Here is a 25607-nt window from a genome sequence, read left to right on the forward strand (position 1 = left end):
GAGAAAATTATATAGAGTTCATACTAAATAATGCAGTCTCTCTCTCTCTCTCTCTCTCTCTCTCTCTCTCTCTCTCTCTCTCTCTCTCTCTCTCTCTCTCATGTAGAAATGGTGATTAAAGGGCACATTCATATGTAAAAGGTGAACTTCCAAACCCCCCTAGCAGGGCAGAAATTGCTCCCATCCATGGAAAGAGGCTGACTTACAAATGAATTCACTGTTTAGCCCTCAACCACTTAGAGGTGACTGTAACCACAGCAGCCCTTTCTCCCCCTCAGCTGGGATGAGGCCTTCTGGAAAAAACGACATCTCAACAGGAATTTCCTGATTCAAGAATGCCAAGCTTTTTCAAACTTGACCAAGAGGGGGAGGCAGGGACCCAGCTCCCGGCTAGAAACCACTGCACCCCACCCACCCCCTCGGTAGGCCCAGGCCCAGGCCCAGAAGGCTGCGTCCCACGTGTACACACACATATATTTGAGGCCCTTAAAACGCAGCGCAACCACCACAAAGAAAATGTGGAGTAACCGGTTGGTTTGCCTTTGGCCTTTTACATCATAGCTGGCTGAGGAGAGAGTTCACAGCGGGAGCTGGTTCTGGTAGCTGAACCCCTGTTTGCATTATTTATCCAGGCTGCTCACAGGCTGCTCAGGGGTGGGCCCCACCCTCCGGCCCAGCTCAGGTTCTGGAAAGCTCAGGGGGTGGTGGGTGGCTCTGAAACAGCAAGGCGGAATAGCGGCAGCAGAGGGCCAATTCAGAAGCAAAAAGACCACAAGGCTGGCCGACAGCAGCTGGCTGAAGCCGAGAAGTGGGCTGACAGGAGAAAAGAGCATCAAGAGGCTTCAGGAAGGGGGCAGATGAGGGGCGAGGTGTCGCTAATAGCCAAGCACCATACCCCACACGTCCTGGGTGGGGGTCTAGCTTCTCTAAGAGCCGCTTTAATGAATGAAGATAAGAAAATTCTCTAAGACACCAGGGAAGTAGGGGGGACAGGCCCTCTACAGTCACCTTGTCACGTTCCTTTAAGGAAGCAAAGATTTCAGACCCACTATCGCCCAAGTTTCCTGGGTCAAAGGGATTGCTTAATGTCACCGGGGTATGGGGAAGGAGGGATTCTAAGAATGTGTCCTGTGGCCCACAGGCCTGGGAGGGCCCAGGAGGTCTGACCAGCATGGCCACTGCAGGACACCGCCTGTGGCAGCCAAAGGTAGGAAGCTACTTCCATGTCAACAGGGGAATAAAGATGCAAAACTGCATGATGCAGCCATAAAATGGAATATTGAAGGAATTATGTCTTTAGGTAGCTGCATGGAACAAAATCCAAGTGAAAAAAGTCCAGAAATAGAACCCGGGTGAAAGAAATAGGGGCTGTGTGGGTTTTGGGTCTGCAAAGGCTTGCAGGAACACCCATGAAACCAGGAAACACTGGACTCCTTTTAGAATTCTGTCTGATCACGTTCACGTATTGAATTCTGTACGATATTTTTAAATGGCTCTGGGAGAAATGGATGATAACAGTATTTATATAACTCTCACTATGTACCCTGCACCGCCCCAGCCAGAGACCACATCTGCATCCCCAGCACCTGACACACAGGAAGAGCTCAGAACATGCCCCTGGCATTAACCCGGTGCCACTTCTAAAGGACTCGGGTATTTAGAACAGGGTAAAGCAGTAGTTCTCAACCGGGTCCCCCAGGAGACCCTTGGCAATGTCTGGAGATGTTTTTGGTTGTCACCGCTAGGCAAAGAGAGGGGGTGCTACTGGCATCTAGTGCATAAGAGAAGCAAGGGCTGCTGCGAAACATCTTACTGTACACAAGACAGCCCCATAACAAAGAATGATCAGGCCCAAACTGTCAACAGTGCTGAGGTTGAGAAACCCTGATGTAAAGAACTTCCAGGGAGGGCCGGCCGAGTGGCGCGTTGGTGGCGCGTTGGTTAAGAGCTGGCTTGGGATGCTAGAGGGCCCCCGGTTTGGATCCCACATGAGGGCCAGTGACACTGCCCTTTACAGCTAAGATGCTGAACAACAGCTCAACCTGGAGCTGGGCTGCCGTGAGTTGCAGGCGACGGCGTAGGCTGCAGCCCCTGCTGCAGTGGGTTGCCATGGGCTACCGTATGTAGCCAGCAGCCAGCGTGAGCGGCCAGCAGCCGCCGTGAGCGGCCATCCAGAAGCCGGCGACTGATCTGCCTCGCCCGGGAAGAGCACGATGATGGTGCCAACTTGGGCCAGTGAAGCAACGTCCTCCACAACTACACTGAAGAACAAAAAGACAGCAACTTGTCTGTTTCCCTTACCCCAATTCCCCAATAAAAATCTTTAAAAAAAAAGAACTTCCAGGGAGCTGCGGGGCAGGTCTGACCTTGTGTAAATACACCTCCCACAGAGGTGGCAGCATCTACTGCAGAGGAAAATGATGCCTAATGTTTCACCTGGCGGCCTGACTTCAGGTTTCAAAGAGAAGGAAACAATGAGACCAGGGTCAATCAACAGTCACTAAGAAACTACTGGACACCTGGGCTACCCGGGGTGCTGTGGGGAAGGTCCCTGCCCCTGTGGGAGGGCAGCCAGAAACAAATAATAGTCATAACAGTTACCTTTTGTTGACCACTTCTGTGCAGAGAACCTGTTCTAAATACAAATATCAATTTCCTTACTCCTCAGCACAGTTTCCCCAAGGAGGTGGACACTAAGTGCCCCTATTTTGTTGATGAGAAAACTGAGGCCCAGGGGTAAACAAGCCCATGCTGAAGTGGCTAGTGACTACAGAATGCATGCAGAATATACTCAATATAGAAATCTAGAATAAGAAACTGATTAGAGATGGAGAAAAAGCAGAGCAGGAGAAATACCAGGAATTTGGGAATACGTATTGGGAGACAGGGTATAACCAGGAAAATCTTTATTTCCCTCTCAAACTGGGCTCACATGATTCCGATATTGTTTACTAAGAAGCTACTTTACAAATCCTCCCAAGAATCCCCTGAGGTAGGAATGGCGTTTTTTGGATCCATTTTATAGGGGAGACTCAAGAGAAGCCAAGTCGTTTATGTGCTTTCAGGCACGCCGGTCAAAGCAACACACCAGGTACTCCATCACAGCTGAATCTCACTCCAAAGCCCTTACCCGCAGCAGTCACCTGACTTCCCTAGGGCTGTAAGTGCCAATGGGTAATTCTCCATCACTAAGGGCATGTTTGGTGTTGACTGATGTCAACACAGCACCACTGTTCACTGTGTGGGCTCTGGACCCACAACCCTAGGGCAGAATCCAAGCCCTGTCACCTGCCAGCTGAGTGTCCTTTGGTGAGTTACTCAGCCTCTCTGTGCTGAGTCAATTCAGCTGTATCTGTTCAAAATACTCCTAAAAGGGTTGGTAGGGGTCAATGAGACAATGGAAACAGTAAACAGCGTCTGGCACAAAGCACCGCCAGTTATTACTGTTACTGCTCCCCGGTGGGGGAAGGGCAGAGAAGCCAGGGCAGAGAGGAGACAGTAACCCAAAAATCTCAAACCCGTTTCCCCCAATCCTTTTGTATTTTCACTTTGATCTGCACCAGCCACACTCTTCCCAGCCTGCTCCTGAAAAAGGTTCCTTGACGAGAATCACAAACATTTTTAAGTCTTCTCAGGCTGGCACAGGTTCAACCAAGCCAGGCTCAAAAGCCCTTTAGGGCTCAGGATTTCCATCAGATCAAAGCAAACATTCCAGGTGGCCCACAGTCCCAGCCTCACCCTTCCAGATTGAACTTCAACCCCAGGACTCCTCCAAAGGCACACTCTCCTCTCTAGAATGAGGCTCCTCAAGCCTGTGAGGGAGCTGGCCTCAGAATGCCAGTAATCTGCAAAATGCAGAGAATGCCAAAGCTCGCAGGGTTGGGATAAAAGCAAGCGCCTACGTGGTGCCTGGCACATGGCAAGTGTTCGGCAAAGGGGTGTTCCTTCCCCGCCTATCGTCACTTCTGCCTGGTTCGGTCCAGCTCTCACAGTTGCCACCCTGATCCAAGCCCCATGACTAAACCACTTGCCCCTCTACAGCAGCCTTCTTCAAACCGAAATAAGACCAGCAGTTTTCTGCTGAAATCTTACCAAGGATCTTAGACACCCAACATCTTATTGAGACTGCCTCCAATGCCCCTAGGGATCTGGCCCTATTCACCTTTTCTCCTCCATTCACTCACCCCTAAACACAATGGCCTCAAACAAGCTAAACTCATTTGCACTTGCCAGCCTGTTCCATCTAGAATGTTCTATTTCTCCTCTTCCCTAGTTGGCAACTTCAGCTCCAGTGTCACCACCCCAGAAAACCCTTCCCTGACCACCCCAGCTCCCAGCCCCTTTATTATATCATCCTGAAGTCTTTTGGGGTTTTTTTGTTTGGTTGGTTTTTTTTCCTCCTTCATCGCCATCATCTCCAGCTGAAAATGCTCAGAAATGGGTTTTCGATTTTGCTGGTTCACTTGTTTATTATGCCTCCTGCAGAACGTAGAGTGGCAGGAGAGAGTTAACGAAGCTGCGAGGTGTGCTACGCAGACTTGACTCACAGGAAACTCCAGTTTTTCTTCCCTGGTCTAAGAGTTTCTGGCGGCAAAGCAAGAACATAGGAAGACAGGCAGGTCGTGAAGTCAACAGGGAAGATGGCACAAAAGGGAGCCTGGCCATGTCAGGGTCCCAAAGCAACCAGAGCAGCAAGTTCCCTTTTTCACAGGTACTCAGCCATTCTTTTTGCCTAAAGAGCCCGTTTCCCTAAAAGTAGAGGATTAGGTAAGGATTTATATCCTGAAAGTGATGTGATGGGCCCAGGCAGCTAATAAGCACAATTTCTGAGAAACCAAAGGGGGAAAACTCAGAAGTTTTCCCTCAGGCCACCTACTTCCCAGCTCCGTCTATTCTTCCTGAGGAGAGCTATTGTTTCAGGATCATTTAGTGTTTAAAAAAAAAAAAAAAAAGGAATGACTTTCTCCAGGGAAAGCACTCCCCACTGGGAGACACCCACCCCACCCCCCACTGGGTGGACCAGTTAACCAAATTCTTCAGTTCTGATTTTTTTTTGCCCTTCTTTTTAAAAATCAGACCCTTTTAAGTCTGGGGATCTCTTTTCGGCACCTCCCTAATCCTTGAGATGAAGTGTAGATTTTAAAGATTTTTATTTGTCAAACAACTCTCACCAACCTATTAGTATATCTGGTCCCAATCCAAGAAATAGCAACCTGGTTCGAAAGACAATCCCCAGCTGCTGTGCAGGGATAGGGAAGTTACTGGAGGGTGGTTAAGGAGGTGATGGACAAAGCGAGGTCAACCTCATCAGGAAGAGGGCCCTAGTGACAAGCTGATGAGATGATCCAATGACCCAGAAGGGAAGCAACCACCAGGAAATCAGTCTAGGGGAACCTACAGCCATGGTCTGAGCCAGAGGTGGCCCACTGAATGACTGGAGGCCGAATCCAGTCCACCTACAGCTGGACGATTCTTTACAATTTGAATTAGTTGTCAATTTTTTTTTTTTTTTTTTAGCTGAGCCATCTTGCCGCCTGTTGGCAGCTCAGCAGCAGCTCAGCTCAGGCCGGGCATCGAACCGCTGTTGCTCAGAGCTCGCATTCTTGAGCGAGCTCTTAACCAACTGAGCCACTCAGCCGGCCCCAGTTGTCAATATTTTAAAATTGAGAGAAACTGCACTTAGAAATCCAGATTTCTAGCTCTTCTTAAACAAAACAAACATCAGAAGATCCAACCATGCAGGGCCCCCCATTTCCACATGAAACAATCCTGCAGGCTGCCCCCTTTGGATGGAAGGTGAAATTCCCATTGGCCAGAGTCTCCACTATTCTTACCTTTCAGATCATTAAACTGAACCCTGAACATCCTTTAAAGGCAGAGTAACGTGGAGAAGGGCAGTAAGGTACAGGGAGGGTTGAGAGACACGGGACCCCAGAACAGCCAAGTTCTAGAAAGCTCAACCCCATCCCGGTATATAAGTTTGTTTACATTTTCATAAACACAGAGGGGGTCAAAAGTATAGATGAAAACAGCAAACGGTTAACACTGCTTACCTGGAGGAGGGATATTTTTAGCTTTCTCTTTGTGTATTCTGGCTTATTGCAAGGAGATACACTGATTTTGTCATTTGAAACCAGAAATCCAATAAGCCATTTTTCCCCTTAAAGTTTATGTATATTTCTTGGAAGAGAGTCTTGACTCAAAACACATTTACTGAGCAGCTACTATAAAATCTCCAGGCCCATGTTTGTCAAATTGGTAGGAGAGCTGGTCCCACTTATCAGTCCAGGCGACGAGGCACACAAGTAAATGGATCTTACAATAGGGCTTCTGGAAGGTGGAGAAATGGAAGGCCAGATATCCTATGGTATCTTTCCCTCAGCCAGTGCCAAGATGCCAAACAGCCTGGCAGAAAGGCCATGCAGTGAGGCCTCGATAAGAAATGCCAACTTGGGATGATAAGAAGATAGCCATGTTCTTCTCTCTTTGCGAAACTTTTCTTAAAAGATCAGGCCCAATACAATAATCATTAACTGAGCTGCTCTGTGCTATGCCAGTCCCTGGCTAATTCAATCTTTTCCCCTACAGCATCCAGCACAGCACTCACACCACACCCATTAATGTATTAATTAGAGCACTGCTGTCCAATAGAACTTTCTACAGTGATGGCAATGTTTTACATCTGTTCTATACCTGTGCTAGCTAACGCTGCGGTCTGTAGCCACGTGTGGCTATTGGGCATTTGCAACGTCACTGGTGAGACTGAGGAAGGAATTTTTTTATTATTATTTTAATATAATGTAAATTTAAACAGCCACATACAGCAAGTGGCTACTTCATTGGACAGCATAGCTGTGGAAGCTCAATATTGAGCAGACAACGGAGGAGGCCTGGCAGACCAGCAGGACCCTAAATGCCTCAAAGGCCTAATGATCTGATGCCTAGCAATGTGTGCTTGCATTTGATTCCTCCTTTCAGCCTAGGCTTGGAAATTCTCAGACTTTTAGCATGCATAACAACGTCTGAGCAGAGCTGATTAGGACTTTCTTGGGCAATGTGAGGGACTTTCCAGGGTGATTTTGACTTTGGAAGCTCAAGGATTCCACTGCAGGAGGTATGTGTAAATGACAGCTCAGAAAAGGAGGGGGTGCTTGGGTCCCAAAGAATGTAGGAAGGTGAGGGGAAGGTTGTCCTCAGAACAGTCTGGGAGGATCTGCAAAGGTGTGCGACTCAGCAAGGAGAGGGAGGGAGAGGCCCTGGCTTGATCACAGGACCAGCAAGCGCCTGGCAGGCCCTATGGGAGGGGCCAGTTCTGCAGGGCCGCTGACCTGAGCCAGGAAAGGACCCATGGAGCAGGGCCCTGAACCTCCACTCAGGACTGTGGTCTTCAGGAGCCGCTGGAAATTTAAAACAGGAGACCAGGACACTCAGACTGTGTTTTGAAAAGGGCCTATAGAAGCAGGATCGCTACCTTGGGAGGGAAAGAAATCAGAGGGAAGGCAGCCATTTCAAAGAGGACCACATCCCCCGAGGGAAAGAAAGACAGGCCACCAATCGGTTCTGAGAGCAAACATTTGCGCTTGGATAATTATTTCCAGGCACGGATTACGCTGGAAACAAACCCATCCTCTCTAGAGGAAAGGCTGCTTTTACTTTCTGCTCCCAAAGGAAAGTTCTATCCATCTGATAGGCAAAGTCAAATCATTTACTCATTCATTCAAGATAAATATTTCTTGCGCACCAACCAGAATAGGCCCAGTGGTAGTAAACCGGGCACAGGGTATTATCAGTGGAGCCAAAACAAAAGGCAGGCCCACCCTCATCGGGAGCCTTAGAACCAATGTGGGTGGGAGGTTAGGAGAAGAGAGAGGTGCGATCTCCAGGCATGAACAAAGGCCCTGTGGCCAGTGATGGCTGTAGTGAGAATTCCAGATCCTCGTGGCTGGAGCAGAGAGAAAAGGGGAACATGGAGAGAGAAAGCTGGAGAGGTGGACAGACACCAGCATGTGATTTTAGGATTTTGATCTTCATCCTAAAATCAAGAAAAATGCACTTAAGAGTTTAAAGTGGGAGGCGGAAGCCAGAATAGGGGACCTTTCAGGAAAGATGGGGAGGGTGGGATGGACAGAGATGGCGAGACCAGCTAAAAGTCCACTGCAGCTCAATGGTGGCAGCTGGAAGAAGAATGATGTTTAGGACATAATATTCTAAGTAAATGACACAAAAAGGCAGAAGGACAGGAGAATCGAGGACAAGTATCATATCTCTGGCCTAGCCAACGGGCAGAGTGCTGGGTTATTCATCATGGCGGAGAAACAGGCGTTTCAGGGGTGGGGGATGAGAAGGAGCAACGGTTGAGATATAAAACCAGTCACGGGCATGTTGAGTTTGAGACATCTATGAACAACAGGTAGGGAACTCAGGTGAGCAGCTAGCTGGCCCTCTGCACCATGACTCAGGAAAAATCTAGACTGGAAATAAAAAATTTGTGAGTCATAAAGCTACAAATGTGGGCGTGCTCACCCTGGGAAAAGAACATGCTGGCGGAGATGAGGCCAGGGCCAAGCTTTCAGCAACTCCAACATTTAAAGGCTGGAGAGAAGAGAAAGTGCCAGGAAAAGAGGAGGAAAACCAGGACTGTGGTGGCAAAATGCCAACATAGGAGACGGTTCCCAGGAGAAGGATGATCTGCAATGCCCAGGACCTCTGTCGATGCAGGTAGATGAAAACCTGCACCAGAAAAAGCAACACCGACTGCAGGGCACTCAGCGGTAACTGTAAATAGGCTGGGACTGGGGTAGAAGCCACGCAACAGCTGGCAGGACAAAGCGGGAGGTGAGGACAGACGCTTCTCCTAAACAGTCTGGCTTTAAAGAAGAGGCCAGAAATTGGAGCATTGCTAGTTGAAAAGATGCAGGGTCATGGGAATAAATGGGGGAGAAACTTGAGTGTGTCCAAAAGTCTGCATTCCTCAAAAGGTTAAACAGCTACCCAATGACCCCCACAATTCCACTCCTGGGTCTACACCCAGGACAAATAAAAGCATACGTCCACACAAAAATTCATACGTGAATGTTCACATTAGCATTACTCGGAAGAGCCAAAAAGTAGAAACAACTCAAATATCTATTGACAGACGAATGGATACATAAAATGTCGTATATCCACAACAGAGCCCTCCACAGACATAAAAAGGAATCAAGTACTGATACGTCCCACCACGTGGATAAAACCTGAAAACATTATTCTAAGGGAAAGGAAGTTGGACACATAGGTCACATACTATTTAATTCCATGTATATGAACTGTCCAAAAGAAGCAAATCCACAGAGACAGAAAGTAGATCAGCGGTTGTCAGGGGCTAGGGTTAAGGGGACAATGGGGACTGGCAGCTCATGGGTATGGGGTTTCTTATTGGGATGATGAAAATGGTCTAAAATGGACTGTCATCATGACGGCTGCACAACTCTATGAACATATTAAAAACCACTGAAGTATATACATTAAACTGGAGAATTGTACAACATGTGAATTGTATCTCAATAAAGCTGTTTCTTTAAAAAAAAAGTCTGTGAAATGCTGGATCTCTAGGTTCCCAGGAAAGCTGGGGCGGGTGAAGGGAACATGGGGCGGAGGGAAGTTGGGAGGGCCCTGTAACATTGCACTCACCCCCACTAGCAGATGTGGCCTTTCCCAACTTGCCCCCACCACCACCACCACCACCACCACCACCTCAGGTCAACAGTCAAGGATCCACGTTCAACAAAGCAAAATAAAGTAGCAACCATTTGAAACTTTCAGGCAAAAAAAAAAACAATAAGTGCCAGGATCTCTACAAGGCCTCAGACCTAGTCCATTAATTCTTCAGGCATTCATTTGGAAAAGAGAAGAGACAGTTCTCTTTTCAAACGAAGGCTGAAAACAGTCTATTTTAGATCACAGTCTTCTTAGCGTAGTAGGAGTCACATAAACACGTAATGTGGGTCAGGCTTCAAAAACGGGGCAAGCACAGGCTGTCCACAAGTGACCCCCAGAGCTAAGCTGCACAGACGGTGTTGACAGGGCTGCGTGAACAGATGCTATGCTTGGCCAAGAGAAGGGAGAAGGCTTGGAAAGCCGTTATCCGCCATCTTCGCAGTTCCGGGCATTTTAGACCTTGTCGGGAGAGCAAGTCTGGTAGTTCTCTAACTCGAAAATAAATCCTTCTCATTGCACAGTACACGGATGGCACTTCGTGGGCTGTAGGACATGTAGAAGAGCCAAGATAGTTCAAAATACCGGTGCTCATTATTTTTTTAAAAATTCTCAGCACTTTTGCATCGCACTATGATTTAGGAGTTTATGGTTATTTTTCCTTAAAGAGTCTCCTTGAAAAAAAAAAAAAAATGACAGAAGGTCTCTAGCTCATTGCCGTCCTCATAAACAGTCCCTTTGTGAAACAGTCTTAATTTACATACAACAGTGAGAACGAGGCTCCCGTACTAATTAAGGTCTGGGGCTGGTTAACAAATTGCCATAATTGCATATTCTCCAGCATCCTGTCTGAGAAAATATCCATACCCAGGCACATCTCAGCAAGAACGATACTCTTCAAGATTTTAATATCTTGGGCTTCCGCTGCATCTGTGCATGGTTTCCAAAGGGCCCCATTTCCTTGTGCGGGTGATGTTACACAGACATTTTTTTCAAACGGTTTCAGCTTGGGCCACCTACCATCCACACACCACAATCATTACTGCAAAATGCATACATGGCAAGATGAAGACGCAAGCAGCCCAAACAGGGAAGTCTTTGTACGTGAACTCGCAGAGTCCATCATTTTTCAGACTCAAGTCCCTGGCCTTCCAAGGGGCTTGGTTCTGCCTCAGGCATGCCTGCTGTGGCCAAAATCCTGCGATGAACTGTGTTGTGACCAGTCTCACGCAGACAACGCAAACTGATAACCCTCAGCCACTTCTGACCACAGATGTGTTTTGTTGGGCTCATGCATGGGCTTTCAGAAACTGGGCTGCATGGACCACATTTCTATCAGGCGTTTTTTACAGAAAAGAAATCCCAGCTGGCAAGAGCGGGGGAGCCATATTCCTGCTGGTCAGCGGATCAATCAGATGGAGGTAACCTCCCCGGCTTCAGTGCAGGCACTCTCTTGTTCACCAAAGGGCCCAGCACCCCTAGATTCCAGCTACACTCACTGGTCTGGCCTGCTGGCCCCTGCAGACACCTGACTTGGAACCCTTGGGACAGAGCTCATGACCAAGTGCAAAGGTTTAAAATCAAAGCTAAAACCTGAACTCAGTTATCCACGTTGCCACTTCGTTAATCCCTCTGAGTCTCAGTTTCCTCAACTGTAAAATGGGACTAACAACCCACCTACATTATCACACTATTCTGAGACTCAAATGAAATAATCTGTATATAATACCTGGCCCCTAAAATAAGCACTCAGAAAATATTAGCAAGGCACACACACTTGCCATCTAGACGGTACTTCCAACGTACGCCTGAGCATCTTGCAGATCGTGACCCTCGGACACAAATGTCAACCTGACATCTTGAAAGCTCGAAAGCTTTGTCTCCTGAGGATGGAAATGCTCCGGTAAATGCCAAGGCTGGCGTGATGGCAATAACTGGCCTGGGAATTACTCAGCTCATAAATGAGTATGCATGAGGGGGAAAAGGGGGTACCAACTGAAATTTAGTTAGAGAGTCTGAAAGGTCGTATGAACTAGATGTAGGAATAAGAATCAAGAATCCGGAGCCAAGTGTTGTCAGTTTCTAAGTTTCCCAAGGATAGTACCGTTCAGAGCCTACCATCTACCTACAGGTAGAGAAGAATGAAAGCCAGTTTCCCAAATGGCTGAGTGGTCACCTCACGTCCTTCGGAGGAATTATCTCTTCCCTGGCGCAAGCAGTGCTAGGGGGTCTCAGTGACCAGACTCCAGCCCTTCCCTGGCCAAAGAGCAGACACGTGACACTACGTGAGGGACTCTCCTTGGGGACTTTGCCCTGTTGCTTCTGAGGAGGCTATACACTAGTTCCACTCCCCAGAGCAGCCCTGCACCTCCTGCCTTCCCATCAACCCCGGGAGCCAACGGACCGCCTTCCCATCCATCCCCTTCCTCTCCAATTAACCAGAACTGGCTTCCATTGCTCACACCCAAAGAGTCCTGACAGGGATGGTGTCATGTAGAACTGAAGCACTGAATTCCCCAAGACACAAAAGAAGCCAGGATGGAGGAATAAGTATGTGTTCGCTGAGCCCAGATCACCACACCATGGATTTTGAGATCATTAGGAGTAAAGAGGGGTAAGGAAGACGTCATCCCATCAGCCTTTGCAAGCATCCCATTTTTGACCATGCCACTGGCTTCAGCTCTCAGAACAACAGCAACAACAGCCTCATGACTCCAGGCCTTTGCATATGCAATTTCCTTGCCTGACCTGAGAGGCTTTGTCAGAAAGGTCCCCTACACACAGCAGCAGCCCCGGAAGATGGGAGCTCAGCTCTACACAAAGGAAGCCACCCAAGGCAGCCCCTGGGGAGAAAGGTCTCTCTCTGGAAACCAGATGGCCCCTTCCCCTCATGGATTCCCCCATCAGAACAGGGGCTCCAGGGGCCCTAGGAAAATCAGTCCAAAACAGCTGCAGCCCAGCTTTCTTAGGCCAACAGGATGGGAAGCCTGTCCCAAGCCTGCCTGTCAGGTGACCCTATACAACTCCTCATTGTCTGGGCATGGCTTCCATATCTACCTCCACACCCTCTTCCTGTAAATGAGGGCAGTAGTGGAACATGGTGAGTAGGGCTTCCTGACAGGCTTATCAATACAAGCACATCCCACTTCATGCCAATTCTAATTATGGCTCAACGCTTCTGAGCACTCGCCATGTCCCAGGCACAATTCTGAGCACGCTGCATGTGTAAACCCATTTACTATATTCACCATAACCCTCTATCTTTATCATCCCTATGTATCAGGGGAAACTGAGCCACGAAGAATAACCCAGCTAGGCAGGGCACAAGCCAAAAGTGAACCCAAGGAGTCTGGCTCAAAAAAGCCTTTTTTTTTTTAAGCCTCCATGCCATCCTGACTCTCGAATGTAAGGAAGGGGTTGAGCATGGTGATGGAAGGCCTGGGGAGTGAAGGAGCCTACATTCTATCTAGCACAGGAGACCATCAACAAACATGGACAAGGGCTAGGAAGAAAATCGGGAGCGATTTTGAAGAACCTTCTGAAGTGTCACAAATGTTCAATTATCTTGATGCGGGTGGAGGTCCCATGAGTGTATACATGTGTTAGAAGTTCATCAAACTGTGTACCCTGAAGATTTAAATGTACCAGGAAATAGTAAGCGAACGGCAGACGATGGGGGCCTGCTTTCTCACTACGGGAGTGCAACGCTACAGGTAAGTAAAGGGAGAAGGCTGGACAGATCCATGTGGTCATGGAGACAAGTGTATGAACTCGTATTTAATCTGATATAGACACAGACAGAAGTAGGCTTATCCATCAGGATTCGCAGCACATATATGTTTCCTTGTTCTGTCACCTGAGAGGATCTAGAAGCACAGGCATCTCAGTAGCCATGAGCCCAACAAGCCCCCAGATCTTAAAGCTAATCTCCAATAAACAGAACCAGGGTTCCTTGGGGAAACGGCTAATTCCAGGACTGTGACAGACAATACACAAGATGAGACTAGGCCACGAGCTGCCGACGGGCAGCCAGGTGGCGACCGGCGCCCTCCACAACTAAGATTGAAGAACAACAACTTGGCTGGTCCCCTTCCCCAATTCCCCAACACTATTCCCTAACCCCAATTCCCCAATAAAGTCTTTAAAAAAATTTTAAAAAAGTGCCTAGGGTATCTTGTAGTGGCAGAAAGTAGGAAAGTGCTCAATCAGTCAATCCCACTATCATGTCAAAGGGACAAGGAGCCCACTGAAAACGCTCCCAACGGCCAAGGTTAGAACAATTTGAGCAATCAAGTAAATAAGCAGTATTGGACTATAAGCCAAAGCAGACAATAATTGAGTCCATGCAAATATAAATGAGTGAATGAATGGGGGAGAAGCAACAAGTCTCCTCCTATACAGAAGAATTCCAAGTGATTTACATAGATACTCTGACCTTCCGGAGGTGGAGCCTAACTTCACTAAGTGTGGGCTGGGCATTGTGCCTCGCTTCCAAAGAGTACATACAGTACAGGAAGGGAGACAACGGACAAACGCTCTCTGAGCCAGGTGATCAAGGTCAACATCATCAGTTGAGAATAAGTACCCTTGATACGTCGTGATGAAATGGAACTTTATGGTCTTTAAACCCCTTTACCTCCATCTATCCCAGTCCAATCATGAGGACATCAGAGAATTCACAGTTGAGGGACACCCAACAACATACCTGACGAGTCCTCCTCAAAGCTAGCAAAGTCACCAAAAACAAAGTCTGGGAAACTGTCACAGCCAAGACAAGTCTAACGAGCCATGATAACTAAATATAACGGGTCTCCTGAGTGGAGCTCTGGAATAGAAAAGGGACCTTCGTGGGACAACTAAGGAAATCAGAACAAAGCATGGACTTTAGTTGGTAAGAACATACCAGTATCGATTCATTAATGGTGACAAATAGGCTATACTAATGTATGCTGTTACTAATAGGAGGAAAACTCTGTGGGTGTGCGTGTGCATGTGCGTGTGCGTGTGTGTGGTGGAGGGGTGATATGAGAACACTGCACTATCTTCACAACTTATCTGGCAATCTCCAGTTGCTCTAAAATTAGACGTTGATTTTTTAAAATATACCAGAAAATGATGGAATGGCTCCCTTGGACTGAGTGGCTGCCAAAGCCCTCTCCAAGGAGGTCACGTCTGAGAGGAATCTGAGATGGGAAACAGGCGGCAGGACCCAGGGCACCATTTCCTGGCAAAGGGCACAGGACACACGGGGCCCTGAGGAGGGAACGGAGGGGAAGGAGGCAGGGGAGAAACTAGGGAAACGAAATGTCACAGGGTGAACAAGTCGGCCCAGGTACGCAGGGCATAGACTTGAGCCTAAAGGCACTTGGAATGTCAGTAGAGGGAGTTGGCAAGATGAGACAGATCGGATCTGTGTTTTCTAGATCGCCACGGCCGCTGTAGGGAGAGGGCTGAACTGGGGCAGATGAGAAAGAAGGGCGATGGTCACCCCAGAGTGGTCGCGCTTCAGGGAGCACAGTCACCGGGAGATGCCACCTAGGGGTAGAGCTAGGAGCATCTGGAGACGAAAGAAGGTGCGCAGAGAGGTGTCCACCTTGAAGGGGAAGAGAATAGGGTACTCCACACGGGCAGGGAGGTGGGGTGCCCTGATCAGAGCAGGTCTCCTGCCCTGAACTGACGATTCCTGATTTTGACCCTCAGTGGGGCTCTAGGACATGCCAGGCACCCAGTGTCCAGGAAGGAAGCGCCTCCTTTGAGACAGAGCCTCAGTTCTGCCATTTACTACCTGTAAGACACTACCATTTGGAGCCTCAGTTTCCTCATCTGCAAAATGGGAATTAACACCTCCCCCCTCATAAAGGAGATTCGAGGAATTCAGGAAGATAAAGCTCTGGGTCCAAGCACAGCCTTCATCAATCCATCAGTGGGTATTCTTTTTACAAAAGGTGCCCAAGGTGAAAGGACTCTTAGCCTCTAATCCAACAACCTGTTTTACAGATAAGAAAATGGAGAGACAGAAGGTGTCCAAGCCCCATGGGAAAGTGAACAGCAAAAGACCCCCATCTCCCATCCCCATCCCCTTTCTCTGGGTTCTCCCTCTACATTTCTGACCACACCCAGGGGGCTGGGGCATGCTCCCTCATCAGCAACTGTCTCAAAACACCCCTTCGGGGAGGTTCTTTCCCTGCTCAAAACTCCCCAATGATGGCCCCCAATGATGGGCTGGATGGGAGCTGTGATGACTGGGCCCAACCTCCCCTCCCTTCCCCACCTGCCAAGCACAGACCACCCACATGCACAGCCTTGCCTCCCACCTGTGGTGCCTCCCCCCTGCTCTTCAGATCATGCCAGTCCTCCATCTGCCAGCCTCAACAACTGCCAGCTCCTACACTTCCTAAGTCACGGTCATGACTATCCGACCCCTATCTCCTATGCCCAAAATGACATGCTGTCTTATAAAAATCCTCAAAGAGCTTTGTTGTTTCCGATGCCCGTAGGGAGCCGCTTTCTTGCAACACCCTCGAGCTAGCTGGGAATCTTTCTGGCAGAGTCTGGAATAATCCTCCTCCGGCCCTTCCCACCTTCCCCATAAGGCACAGCACAGGCTGTGTGCTCAAAGCAGGCACTCAGCGACTCGTCGCAGGAATAACACCACCGTGGTACAACCATTAAGGTTAGAAATGAGCATTTTCATCCAACAAGATATGAAAAACGCTCCTGCATCTCATTTTTAAAAGCCCCCTGGAGGCAAAAGTGAATCACTGCTTCCCTTTTGGGGAGCCTTGTACAATCTCACACAAACCAAAGGAAAAGTACCAATCCCTCAGTTAGGAGATTTTGAGCGGTCTCCTACAGGTTCCTGAGTAAAAAAACCATAAACCGTTTGCTCTAATTTGCGAAATGTTGTCCTAAATGCAAATACTGGCCCCAGTTTTCCAGAAAGCGCTACAGTTCCTTCCACTTGCCCGATTCCAAACAGGCCTGTCATTAAAATCAAGAGCCTAGCAGCAGCTGGAGATGGGTTGCTTCCAGAACATACTTTATTTAAATTCTGATTCCTGAAAGTCACCCTGCAGAGAGGTAGCCAGCCACCCTCAGTCACGAAATAACATTCACCATCCGCACAATCCCTGACAGGTCGGTACACCTACGCAGATACACAAGGGAAAGAAGACCAAAAAACCCCATAAATTAGGTTCATCCATCAAAGGTCTCGTCTCACATCTCAAAATGGGAGGAGTGTTGCCACCTTGGCTCACAGAGCCACACTTCACTGCATTACAACAAGAAAGAGAAATTCCAATTTCCTCCTCTGCTCTGGAATAGATAATACAGGGTTTTTACTCACCTTTGGAGCGAGTAGAGATATCCATGCCCTCTACCACCTCCTGTTCTGTTTTTATTTCCTCTTCAGCCAAGCTGAAACAGAGCAAATTATGTTCACATTTAGGCAGAATGACAACTTGCCCCATGGGGCAGCTATTTAGAAGTTCTAACAAACCCACCTTTAAGACAATTCCCCATCCTCACATGGGGATGGGGTGAAAGAAACCCCACGCTTGATTGCAAACAAAGTGTTAAGCCTCCTAAAGGAGTTTTTTTTCTAAAAACACTGGGTTGTTCTTTTTTTTTAAGTCAAATTACTATTCCAGTTGTCATGCTATTGAGGGATAAAAAAAAAATTTCATTTTTTTAGACACACAATTATCATCTGCTCCCATGGGCCAATGGGAAGCCAGCCTTCAAGTAAACAAGTTTCTCATTGTTAACACCGGGTTCAGGTAGGAAAGGAGGTGGTTCTCAGGGTACCCAGGGCTCAGACCGCTGAAGTCTGCAAACGAAAGAGCATTGCCCAGACCTCCCTGCTAATTCTTACAATGTCCCAGCGAGGCAGGGATATGAAAAAAAAATGTAGAGGTTAAATTACAACGCAAAAAAAAATTTGCCCAGGCTAGAAGCAAAAGACCTGATCTCAAAACATTCACACCACCAGCGTTTATCACAGGAATTAGGATTGGGGTCTCCATACTCCCACCCCTCCTGGGTGTTTCCTCTGGCTAGCAGGCAGGCTTTAGAGAAAGCATTCAGCACTCTTTTGAGCTGTGACTAATTATCCCCCACCACAAAAGTGGAATGAGGGAAGATTATTCGAAAGACAGGCTGGCGGGGGCTGGGAGGGGGTTGGGGAGAGAAGCAAGGAAAGCAGGCCCCTTTGCTGGAAAGGTCTTCCAGAATCTTCTTCCTCTTTCTCTGCTGGAACTCCTCCATTGAACAGAGTGCAGGTCATTTCATATCTTCCCACCTCGCTCACACACGCTCACACACACACACACACACACACACACACACACACACACACACACCCCTCCCGAGCCAAGCCAACAAACTTCTGCTTTGATAGGTGCAAAATGTTTGAGGTGCTGAACTTGCCCAGCATTCGTGAGTGATAATAATCTAAAAGAATTACTCAAGGTGCACATCCAACGGACTGTGGTTCAACAAGAAATGGGTGCATCACCAATTGACATGGCTGGAATTTTCCATTTGGAAGACTCAAAGCCAGGACAGGAGGGAGGCTGGGTACAAGAGGTAGCATTAGAATGTCCCTTCTGTGTTCTGTAGTCTGGGGCTGTGACAAGACAAAAGACATGAGTCCAAAAAGGCCTTGTCAGATGGAGATCTGTTGAGAGGAGTTCCACTTCTGTTGGTAGAAGAGGGTTCAGAAGGGGAGCTAGATGGAAAGGAAGAGATGGTAGCTCAGAATTAAATTAGAAAAACTGAAGAGTCCTCAAACTTAACTAGTCCCAGAAGAGAAGAAAGATAGGTTGGTTTTAAAATCAGAATATTAACACCTTTAGCTCTGATAGCGAACCCCGTTAACAATTTCATTTACACCACATCTGTAGAGAAAGGAATGACACAAATCACCAAAGAAACAAGTGACATGTTGTCACAAATGGTTTTCATCAGAAGAAAGCAGCCTCTTAAATTTAAACACATGACTTACAGGCAGTAATACAATGGTGATGATGGAAGGTGATTTTAAGCACTAATACTTTTTACTCCAATTTAAGAGGCAAACATTCTCAACTCAGAAACACACCCTGCCTGCCACAGACTCAGGCTATCCAAATGGATCCTCAGTAATGGTCTCTTGCTTGGGGTGACTGGAAATACATTTTAACAAAAAGCCCCATGCAGCCCTCAACGATGGGTAGATGGTCCACTTCCAAAGAACAAATAGCCACCCTGATCTTTCCAGCAACTAGAATTGTTTCCCTCTCTAGCGTGAAGTATGTGAAATCCTAAACTTCTTGAAACCGATCCCATATTTGGAGTGATGGAGAAAAAAAACGCTCATCTGGGGTCCAACCAAAATGTCTGGTGAGGAAAGAAACAATTATGCCTAACAGCGCCCCCAAAAAACCCACTTGAAGGATTTTTGCAGGGATGAAAACATTCAAAGGTGTATTGATCAGGAGGAGGGCTGTATTCAAGAGAACAATGATTTGGCTTGTAATAGACTCCAGGAGTTGAATACTTCAGGCAGGAATGCTGCTGAGAGGGTAAGAAAATGCAAACTAGTTATGTGGTGGCTGTTTGCTGCTGAGTTTAAGATCATCAGTTCTGGAGCAGAAAAGGGGGAGAGTTAAGCTGTTTTATCTTTCCAAGTATTACAAGTGGGCGCCATAATCACCTAACTTTAGCAATAGCACCACCAGCTTTGGCCCAGGGTTTCAAGCACAACAATTTCAGAAAACCACCTTTTTCACAGAGCAGCAAGCCATCCTTTCAAAGGGAATCCAGGCATGCGCGTGCACACACGCACACACACATACACACACACACTTGTATTTGACTAAAGGAAATTGCAGTGTCTATGCATTAAAAGAGGGAAAAAAATTCATTTATAAAAGCAAAGACCAGAATGCAGAATTAGTCATTTTGAATAGCCACATCTAAAGGGACTTCCTTTTTTATACACCACTGATCTTGGGGGGAGGGGGGGGGTTGTTGTTTTTTTTTGGTTTTTTTTTTTTTTGGTTTAGTATTAAGTACTAGTATGTTATTAGGAAAAACAAAAAACTATGAATATTACATCGAAAGTGGTGGTGAGAAAACATTTGTACCTGTCTGAATGAATGCCCCACAGATCTTGGTCAATTTAGGTTAAGAACTATTCGGTCATTTCCAGGAAAAAAGAACAGTCAAATAACAATTGTTAAAAAGAAAAGGCAGCTACATCTAGAGAAAAGGCTTTGAACTCTTGTCATTAACACATTCAAGTCTGAGGAAATATACAGCATCTTTCTTTCCATACCTGCTAGCTTCCAGCAACTCCCGATCATTTCAATCAAAAACAATGGAACCACAAGCTCTTGTTTCAAACTGACATTACTTTTTTTCTTTTCAAGGCCACTGGGGAGACTGGGCCCTCCCCCCACACACCCCTCCCCGCACAAGGAAAGGGGAATATTAGCTGAAAACCAAATAACAGCCTCTCACCCCAACAGGAAAATTCACCATCAACTAGTTGTGTACAATTGTGTGTTCCCACCACCACCTCTTACACTCACATTTACCCTAAGTCACTTGTCTCTGGGTTTCACAAACTGATACATTTCAAGCAATTAATGAAGAAATAACAGTGCCAAGACCACCCCATCCCATCCAAGAAAGAATAAAATGATTTCCCCCCCAATGCCTGAGCAAGAAAACGTAGGCTTCCTTCTTAACCTGCATGCACTGAAAAAGAGCGATTAAAAGTTGCAGATGAACTGCTGAACCTCCAGGATGTTTTAAGCCTTCTGATTATTAATTCTGAGGACTCAAGGCTGGTCCGTAATTCCCAGGAACCCCATTCCCTGAACACTTCCAAGAGAGAGAGAGAGAGAGAGAAAGCCAAAAAAACAGCTAGTTTTGACAGAAACATGCCTGAATACACAATGCCCAGATATTTCTTTTCCCCAAGTGCCCCTACTATTTGACTTTTAACCAGGAATATCTAAACCCATCCAGAATATATAACCAACATGCACAAGAGTCTGGGTCTACAGCTGAGGATCATCGCACAGCAATTGCAAGAAGCATGCATCATTCGAAAGGACTTTTCCTTCAAGCTCTTTACTTTCATTCAAAATACCAAACTGGTCCAGGCTGTAAGAAATAGTTAATCCCCAAGACACAACATCTTCCTCTTCTAGATCACAAAACAGTGAACATCAAAATTTTAAAAACCATGCTTCCCTAAATCTGCAATTAATTGTTTTTTAAAATGGGGTTGGGGGGGGGAAGGGAATGGTTAGCAGAGCAGCTTTATACAAGCACTCACCTAAAACAGGCAGAGTCATCGGTCGCTAAGCTATTTATGCAGGATTCTTAAAATGGCGTCTGGCAACACTGCCTCATTCCTGTATTGAAGCTAAAATGGTAGCAGTTTGTTCAATAGCTGTAGCTCTTGTTTAAGCAGCCCTGCTAGTTTCCAAGCCACCTTCCTAAATCTCAGAACCAGGAAAAGCTCAACCAGAGGACACCAACAACCCAACGTTTAGAAGCTTTAGGAAAAAAAAAAAAAAAAGAAAGAAAAAAAAAACTGCAATGACAGGGGGAGTTTGTGAAGTCACAGGTTCCTAGGAAAACCCTTCCTTCCCTTTTAGATCCTGAAACAGGAGGCTGTGAGATGCGGCCCCCTTGCCCTCGAATGAAGTGGGTGCAAGGTTAGGAAATAGGCAACCCTGGGGCGTTCGCTGCAGACAGACAGGTGTCTGTGCAAACACAGAACGGGGGCAGGCAGGCTGGAGAGGGGAAAGAAAGCCCATTTCCCCTTCTTGGTATATTAGAAACCAGCTTTGCATCCACACCAACAAGGAGCTAGGTAAAAGGAAAGTGCTTCACGGGCAGCGGGCATCTGCAAAGCCAAGCTCAAGAGCTGCACCCCAGGTCTGAGGCCAAGGTAAAAATCAAACGTCTTGTTTATAAATAAGCCTGAAAACGGCCACCAAATGCCCAGCCAGCCCTAAGACAGCATCAAGGAAAGACAGTCTGCGTCTCCAGAGACATCAGTAAAACATTCCCTCAGCCAATGCATAGGATACTCACAAATTAGATTTCTGTCCACCCCCAATAGAGCCCTGAAAATTAACAATGGGTTTTGCAAAACCCGCTTTCAGAGGCCGCACTAACAGCCTCATAGTGGCTAATGTAATTTACTGTTACAGGTCTGAGCACTGGCCTCAGCACTCTGTGGTGCTGCGAGTGGGGAGTTTCAAGGTGACTGCTTTTTAGCTCCAGGGGAGACAGGAGGGCACAGTGCCCAAGGCTGTGCCAGGGCGAGGACAGGGCGGCTGGCTCCTCGCCGGCTGATAGGTAGGGTAATCTTGATGAGGAGGGACAGGCTGGCAGCACAGCTAGCTGCAAGGCTGAAATGGCTCCCGCCGGCTTGTTTATCTGGAAGGAGAGTGGGGTGGGGAGGGGGATGCGCGGCCATAGCCTAGGCAACCTGAAGCCAAGGGTGAATCCTTGTTCCTGCATTAAAGAGCCACACGGGCTTCTCAGCACAGTCCCTTACTAAAGTCTCTGCTGTGGGGTGGTGAAGGCACCTCTGCATGTGTCTTTCTTTTCAGGGTCAACCAGAGGCAAAGCCAGATCTAGGGCTTATCAGCTGACAAATGTTTGTTGCCTCTGCCACAGGAGAGAGAAGGGGGAAAAAGGCAAAGGAAACAAAGAGATCACACATTTGAAGTGGTTCGACTCAAAAAACCTACCTCTGCCTTCAGGGTTTTCTGGGTTACTGTCACCCTGCTTTTTAAAGAGTGACTCATTTTCCCCCTTCTCTTATTTAAGACCCCAAGCCGTTTCCCCACTGTTCTCCTGGGGGGGGGGGGGTTAAGAGGGGAATGTTTTGTTTAAAAAAAAAAAGGGGTTCCCAGAAAGAAAGAAAAGAAAAAGAAGCTATTGTTTTCATCCCTAATGCATAATCCAAGATGCCCCATTGTTTCCTTCTTTCTGACTCAAATCTTTGGGTTGTTAATTATAAAAGTAACTGGAAGGAGCTTCAACAGGCTACCCACGTTCATGCACAGCAATTAGAAAAACTCTGTAGAAAGTTTACTGAGTGATTATATATAATTAATTCCTAGTTACAGACGGAACACTGACCATTTTCTGGAGCTAATAAAAGCAGTTACTCCTCCCCTCCCCCCCCACGTGAATGCCACTTAATTTCCCAAAGCAGAAAGTGAATCCATCCTGGAGGGTCTTGAAGGAAAAAAGGGAGGGGGGGATCAAAAGCTCCAGTGTGTCTGTGTTTGTTCCTTGCAGCTGTGCATCCTCTTTGGGGGCTGAGGAGATAGAAGGAAAAAGGAAAACAGCCCAGTGTTCTGCTCCTCCCTTTGAAATGTGCAAATGTGGCAGAGAGAACCTTCTACCTTGATGGAAAAACAAGAAAGTGGGGGAGGGGAAATGCCCTAGGAATGGAATGCAGGAGACTCTTCAGCTTGGAGGATCTGCTTTTCCTAAAAGGAACAAAGATGGCAGAAATTTCCAGAAGGCCCGGTCTGAGTCCGGCCACTGCAATTGTCAATCTGTAACCTTTCCTCCAAGTCTATTGGTCCAAAAGCTGGAAAGAGGAAGCCCATTGGGCTGCTCTGTGAGCCAGTACTGCTGTTCCTACCTAGTTCTGCTGCAATGCAGGCATTTATTTTTTTTCCCCCTTCGTGAAACTGGAGAATAATGCGACTTGGAAAGCAATTAACTTTTTACAGACTCATGCTTGGTGGTGGCCACAGTACCTGAGGAAAGTGGCTAGCTTGGGTCCAGGGCTGGGAACTTGCCGGGGCTGCACATCTGAAAACAGATCTTGGCTTTGCAACCCTGTGGGAGCCATTTTAATGCAAGCTTTTAGAGGACAAATGCCTTGCCCTTAAGGTTTCCTTCCAGCCCAACAAACACACCATTATGCAAACGTTGAAGGCACCAAACCAGGAGTCTTGTGATTAGATATTGCTTCTGAGGAGGCCACAAGAACCTCAATATGTAATTTCCATTTACAGCCAGGAGATAGGAACAAAGAAAAGAGCTAAGTGTCTGAACTTACTTGTGTGGGGCAGCAGCACTGTTCAGTTCTAAGTATATAAAACAACATTAACTGCCTGCCCTTTTACTCTAAGACGCTGGCCCTACACAGACTTGTCTTAACTTAGAATTTGATACATTTCTCCTTATTAAGTGAGCCTTTCTCCAATTGGTGCTAAAAGGTGGGTAGCTGGTCACTAAAAGGAAAAAAAAAAAAGATTATTTACTCCATAAAGTTGGCATCATACAGCAACTGCATATATTTCCAGCATTTACAGTCACGCTGGATTGGTCTCCAGGCTGGAAATGGATGCAGTGAACTTCCAGGGAAATTCTGAAGCTAACGCTAAACAAGAGTCCACTTTTTTTCCCCACTCTTAAGTTTTAACTGCAGCCTTAAGAGATCAGGAGAAATGTAAAAAGTGAGAAATAAATCATCAGTAAAGGCAAGCGTGCATACAGATGTGTGTGGGTCTGGCTTGGAAAAAGGCCGAATCTGTTGTGTAGTGAGTCCTAAATCAAACCAAGTTTGCTGCTGGTGGGTGGGATTTTGCAATCCATGTCAGTATCCCAAAACCTAAGTACTGACACCATCATCCCCCCACACCACCACCATCAGCAGCAGCCTCTGCCCCACCACTGCTTAAGGCTCTGTGACTCTTAAGAACAAGCACTTTCTTACATTTCACAAGCAGAGCACCTACCCAGAGCTCTAACATCCAAACAAACCCAATTAAAGGTCTCCAGTCAAGTTACAAGGAGCCGCACATTTCTCCCCTGTCTGAGGGTTAACAGGAAGTGTAATCTTCAATCCTAGCTGCAGGTTCTCAGGAAAAACAGTTGATTCAAACAGTCACCTAAAATCAAGACACTATTAAAAAGCCCTTATTTGGCTCCTGCTAAGGAAAAGCCCTCCACTGCTATAACCAAGACCCCCTGTTACAAACACACCCCACATGTTCACCAAACTCTTTAGACATGGTCACAGAGGAAATGGATCGCTTTACTTACCCAACATGGTCAAGCAACCGTCTCATTTTTCCACGGTTAAGAAGAGAGAACAGGCTGGCAGATTTGGGACTTGATCAAAAAGGAAATTTTTTTAAACAGTTACATGGGGATTATTAAAAACACACACGACAACAACACAACAACTGAATAGGGAATGCTGTCATGAGCCACAGACATGATTTTATTTCCTCTGCACTCTATCACACAGGAGGGCAGAAGATGATACAATGTAAAAAAAAAGGGGGAAAGGAAAAAGAAAACAGGGATAAAAGATACATTAGTTCATTAAAAATCATGCAAGACTAGAACGCTGAGGGATTCAAAGAGTCCTCACAGATTTATTACAGGGTGTTGTCCAACATCCCACCCCCCTCACCCTCCCCGCCCCCCCTCAATCCCTAGCCCTACTCCAAAAACTTCCTCCAAAGCCTAGAAAACACTTTCAGAAACATTTGCTGGCTGTAGGCTGGCTTGCAGAAGAACATTGTGTAGCAACAGAAGTCAGGAAAAAAGGCTGAACAATGTAGTTTCAAGTGAAGAAGCCCTGTTGGGAGAAAAAAAACCATGTAGAGATACCACCACCCACCTAGGCCCCAGAAGCCAGGAGCGCTCCTTAGCACTTGCTCTGCTGAGGGCTTGGTTCTGTTTAAAACACACGTCCTCTCGGGTCAGAACGTAGTCCAGCCTTCCCAGAACCTCTTTGGAGAGGAAAACTTGCCTGCTCTGCTGTCTGCCATGAGCTCTCCTTAGAGAGGAGCCTGCTTGTTCACCTTCCATTTTCTCCCCCCAGCAGGCATGTGACACAAGAGAAGACAATAGTGCAGGGGGGG

At 47.0% G+C, this 25607-nt stretch overlaps 1 protein-coding gene across 16 annotated transcripts in view; it reads right to left on the bottom strand.

The window, feature by feature from the left end:
* Positions 1-25607, bottom strand: part of ZMYND8 (zinc finger MYND-type containing 8) — a 109033-nt gene that overhangs the window by 82039 nt on the left and 1387 nt on the right. For 6 of the 16 annotated variants that reach the window (XM_019636969.1, XM_019636962.1, XM_019636965.1 and 3 more), the window contains exon 3: positions 17042-17112. In XM_019636969.1, coding sequence (XP_019492514.1) covers positions 17042-17112 — 71 coding nt within the window. Of the gene's footprint in view, positions 1-17041; positions 17113-20014; positions 20938-21025; positions 21259-24777; positions 25134-25363; positions 25602-25607 lie in introns of those variants that run through there. The other 10 variants (XM_019636958.1, XM_019636957.1, XM_019636973.1 and 7 more) reach the window with 6 other exon arrangements.

The sequence above is a fragment of the Hipposideros armiger genome, unplaced genomic scaffold (assembly GCF_001890085.2).
Source record: "Hipposideros armiger isolate ML-2016 unplaced genomic scaffold, ASM189008v1 scaffold_31, whole genome shotgun sequence".
In the NCBI taxonomy this organism is placed as follows: domain Eukaryota; kingdom Metazoa; phylum Chordata; class Mammalia; order Chiroptera; family Hipposideridae; genus Hipposideros; species Hipposideros armiger.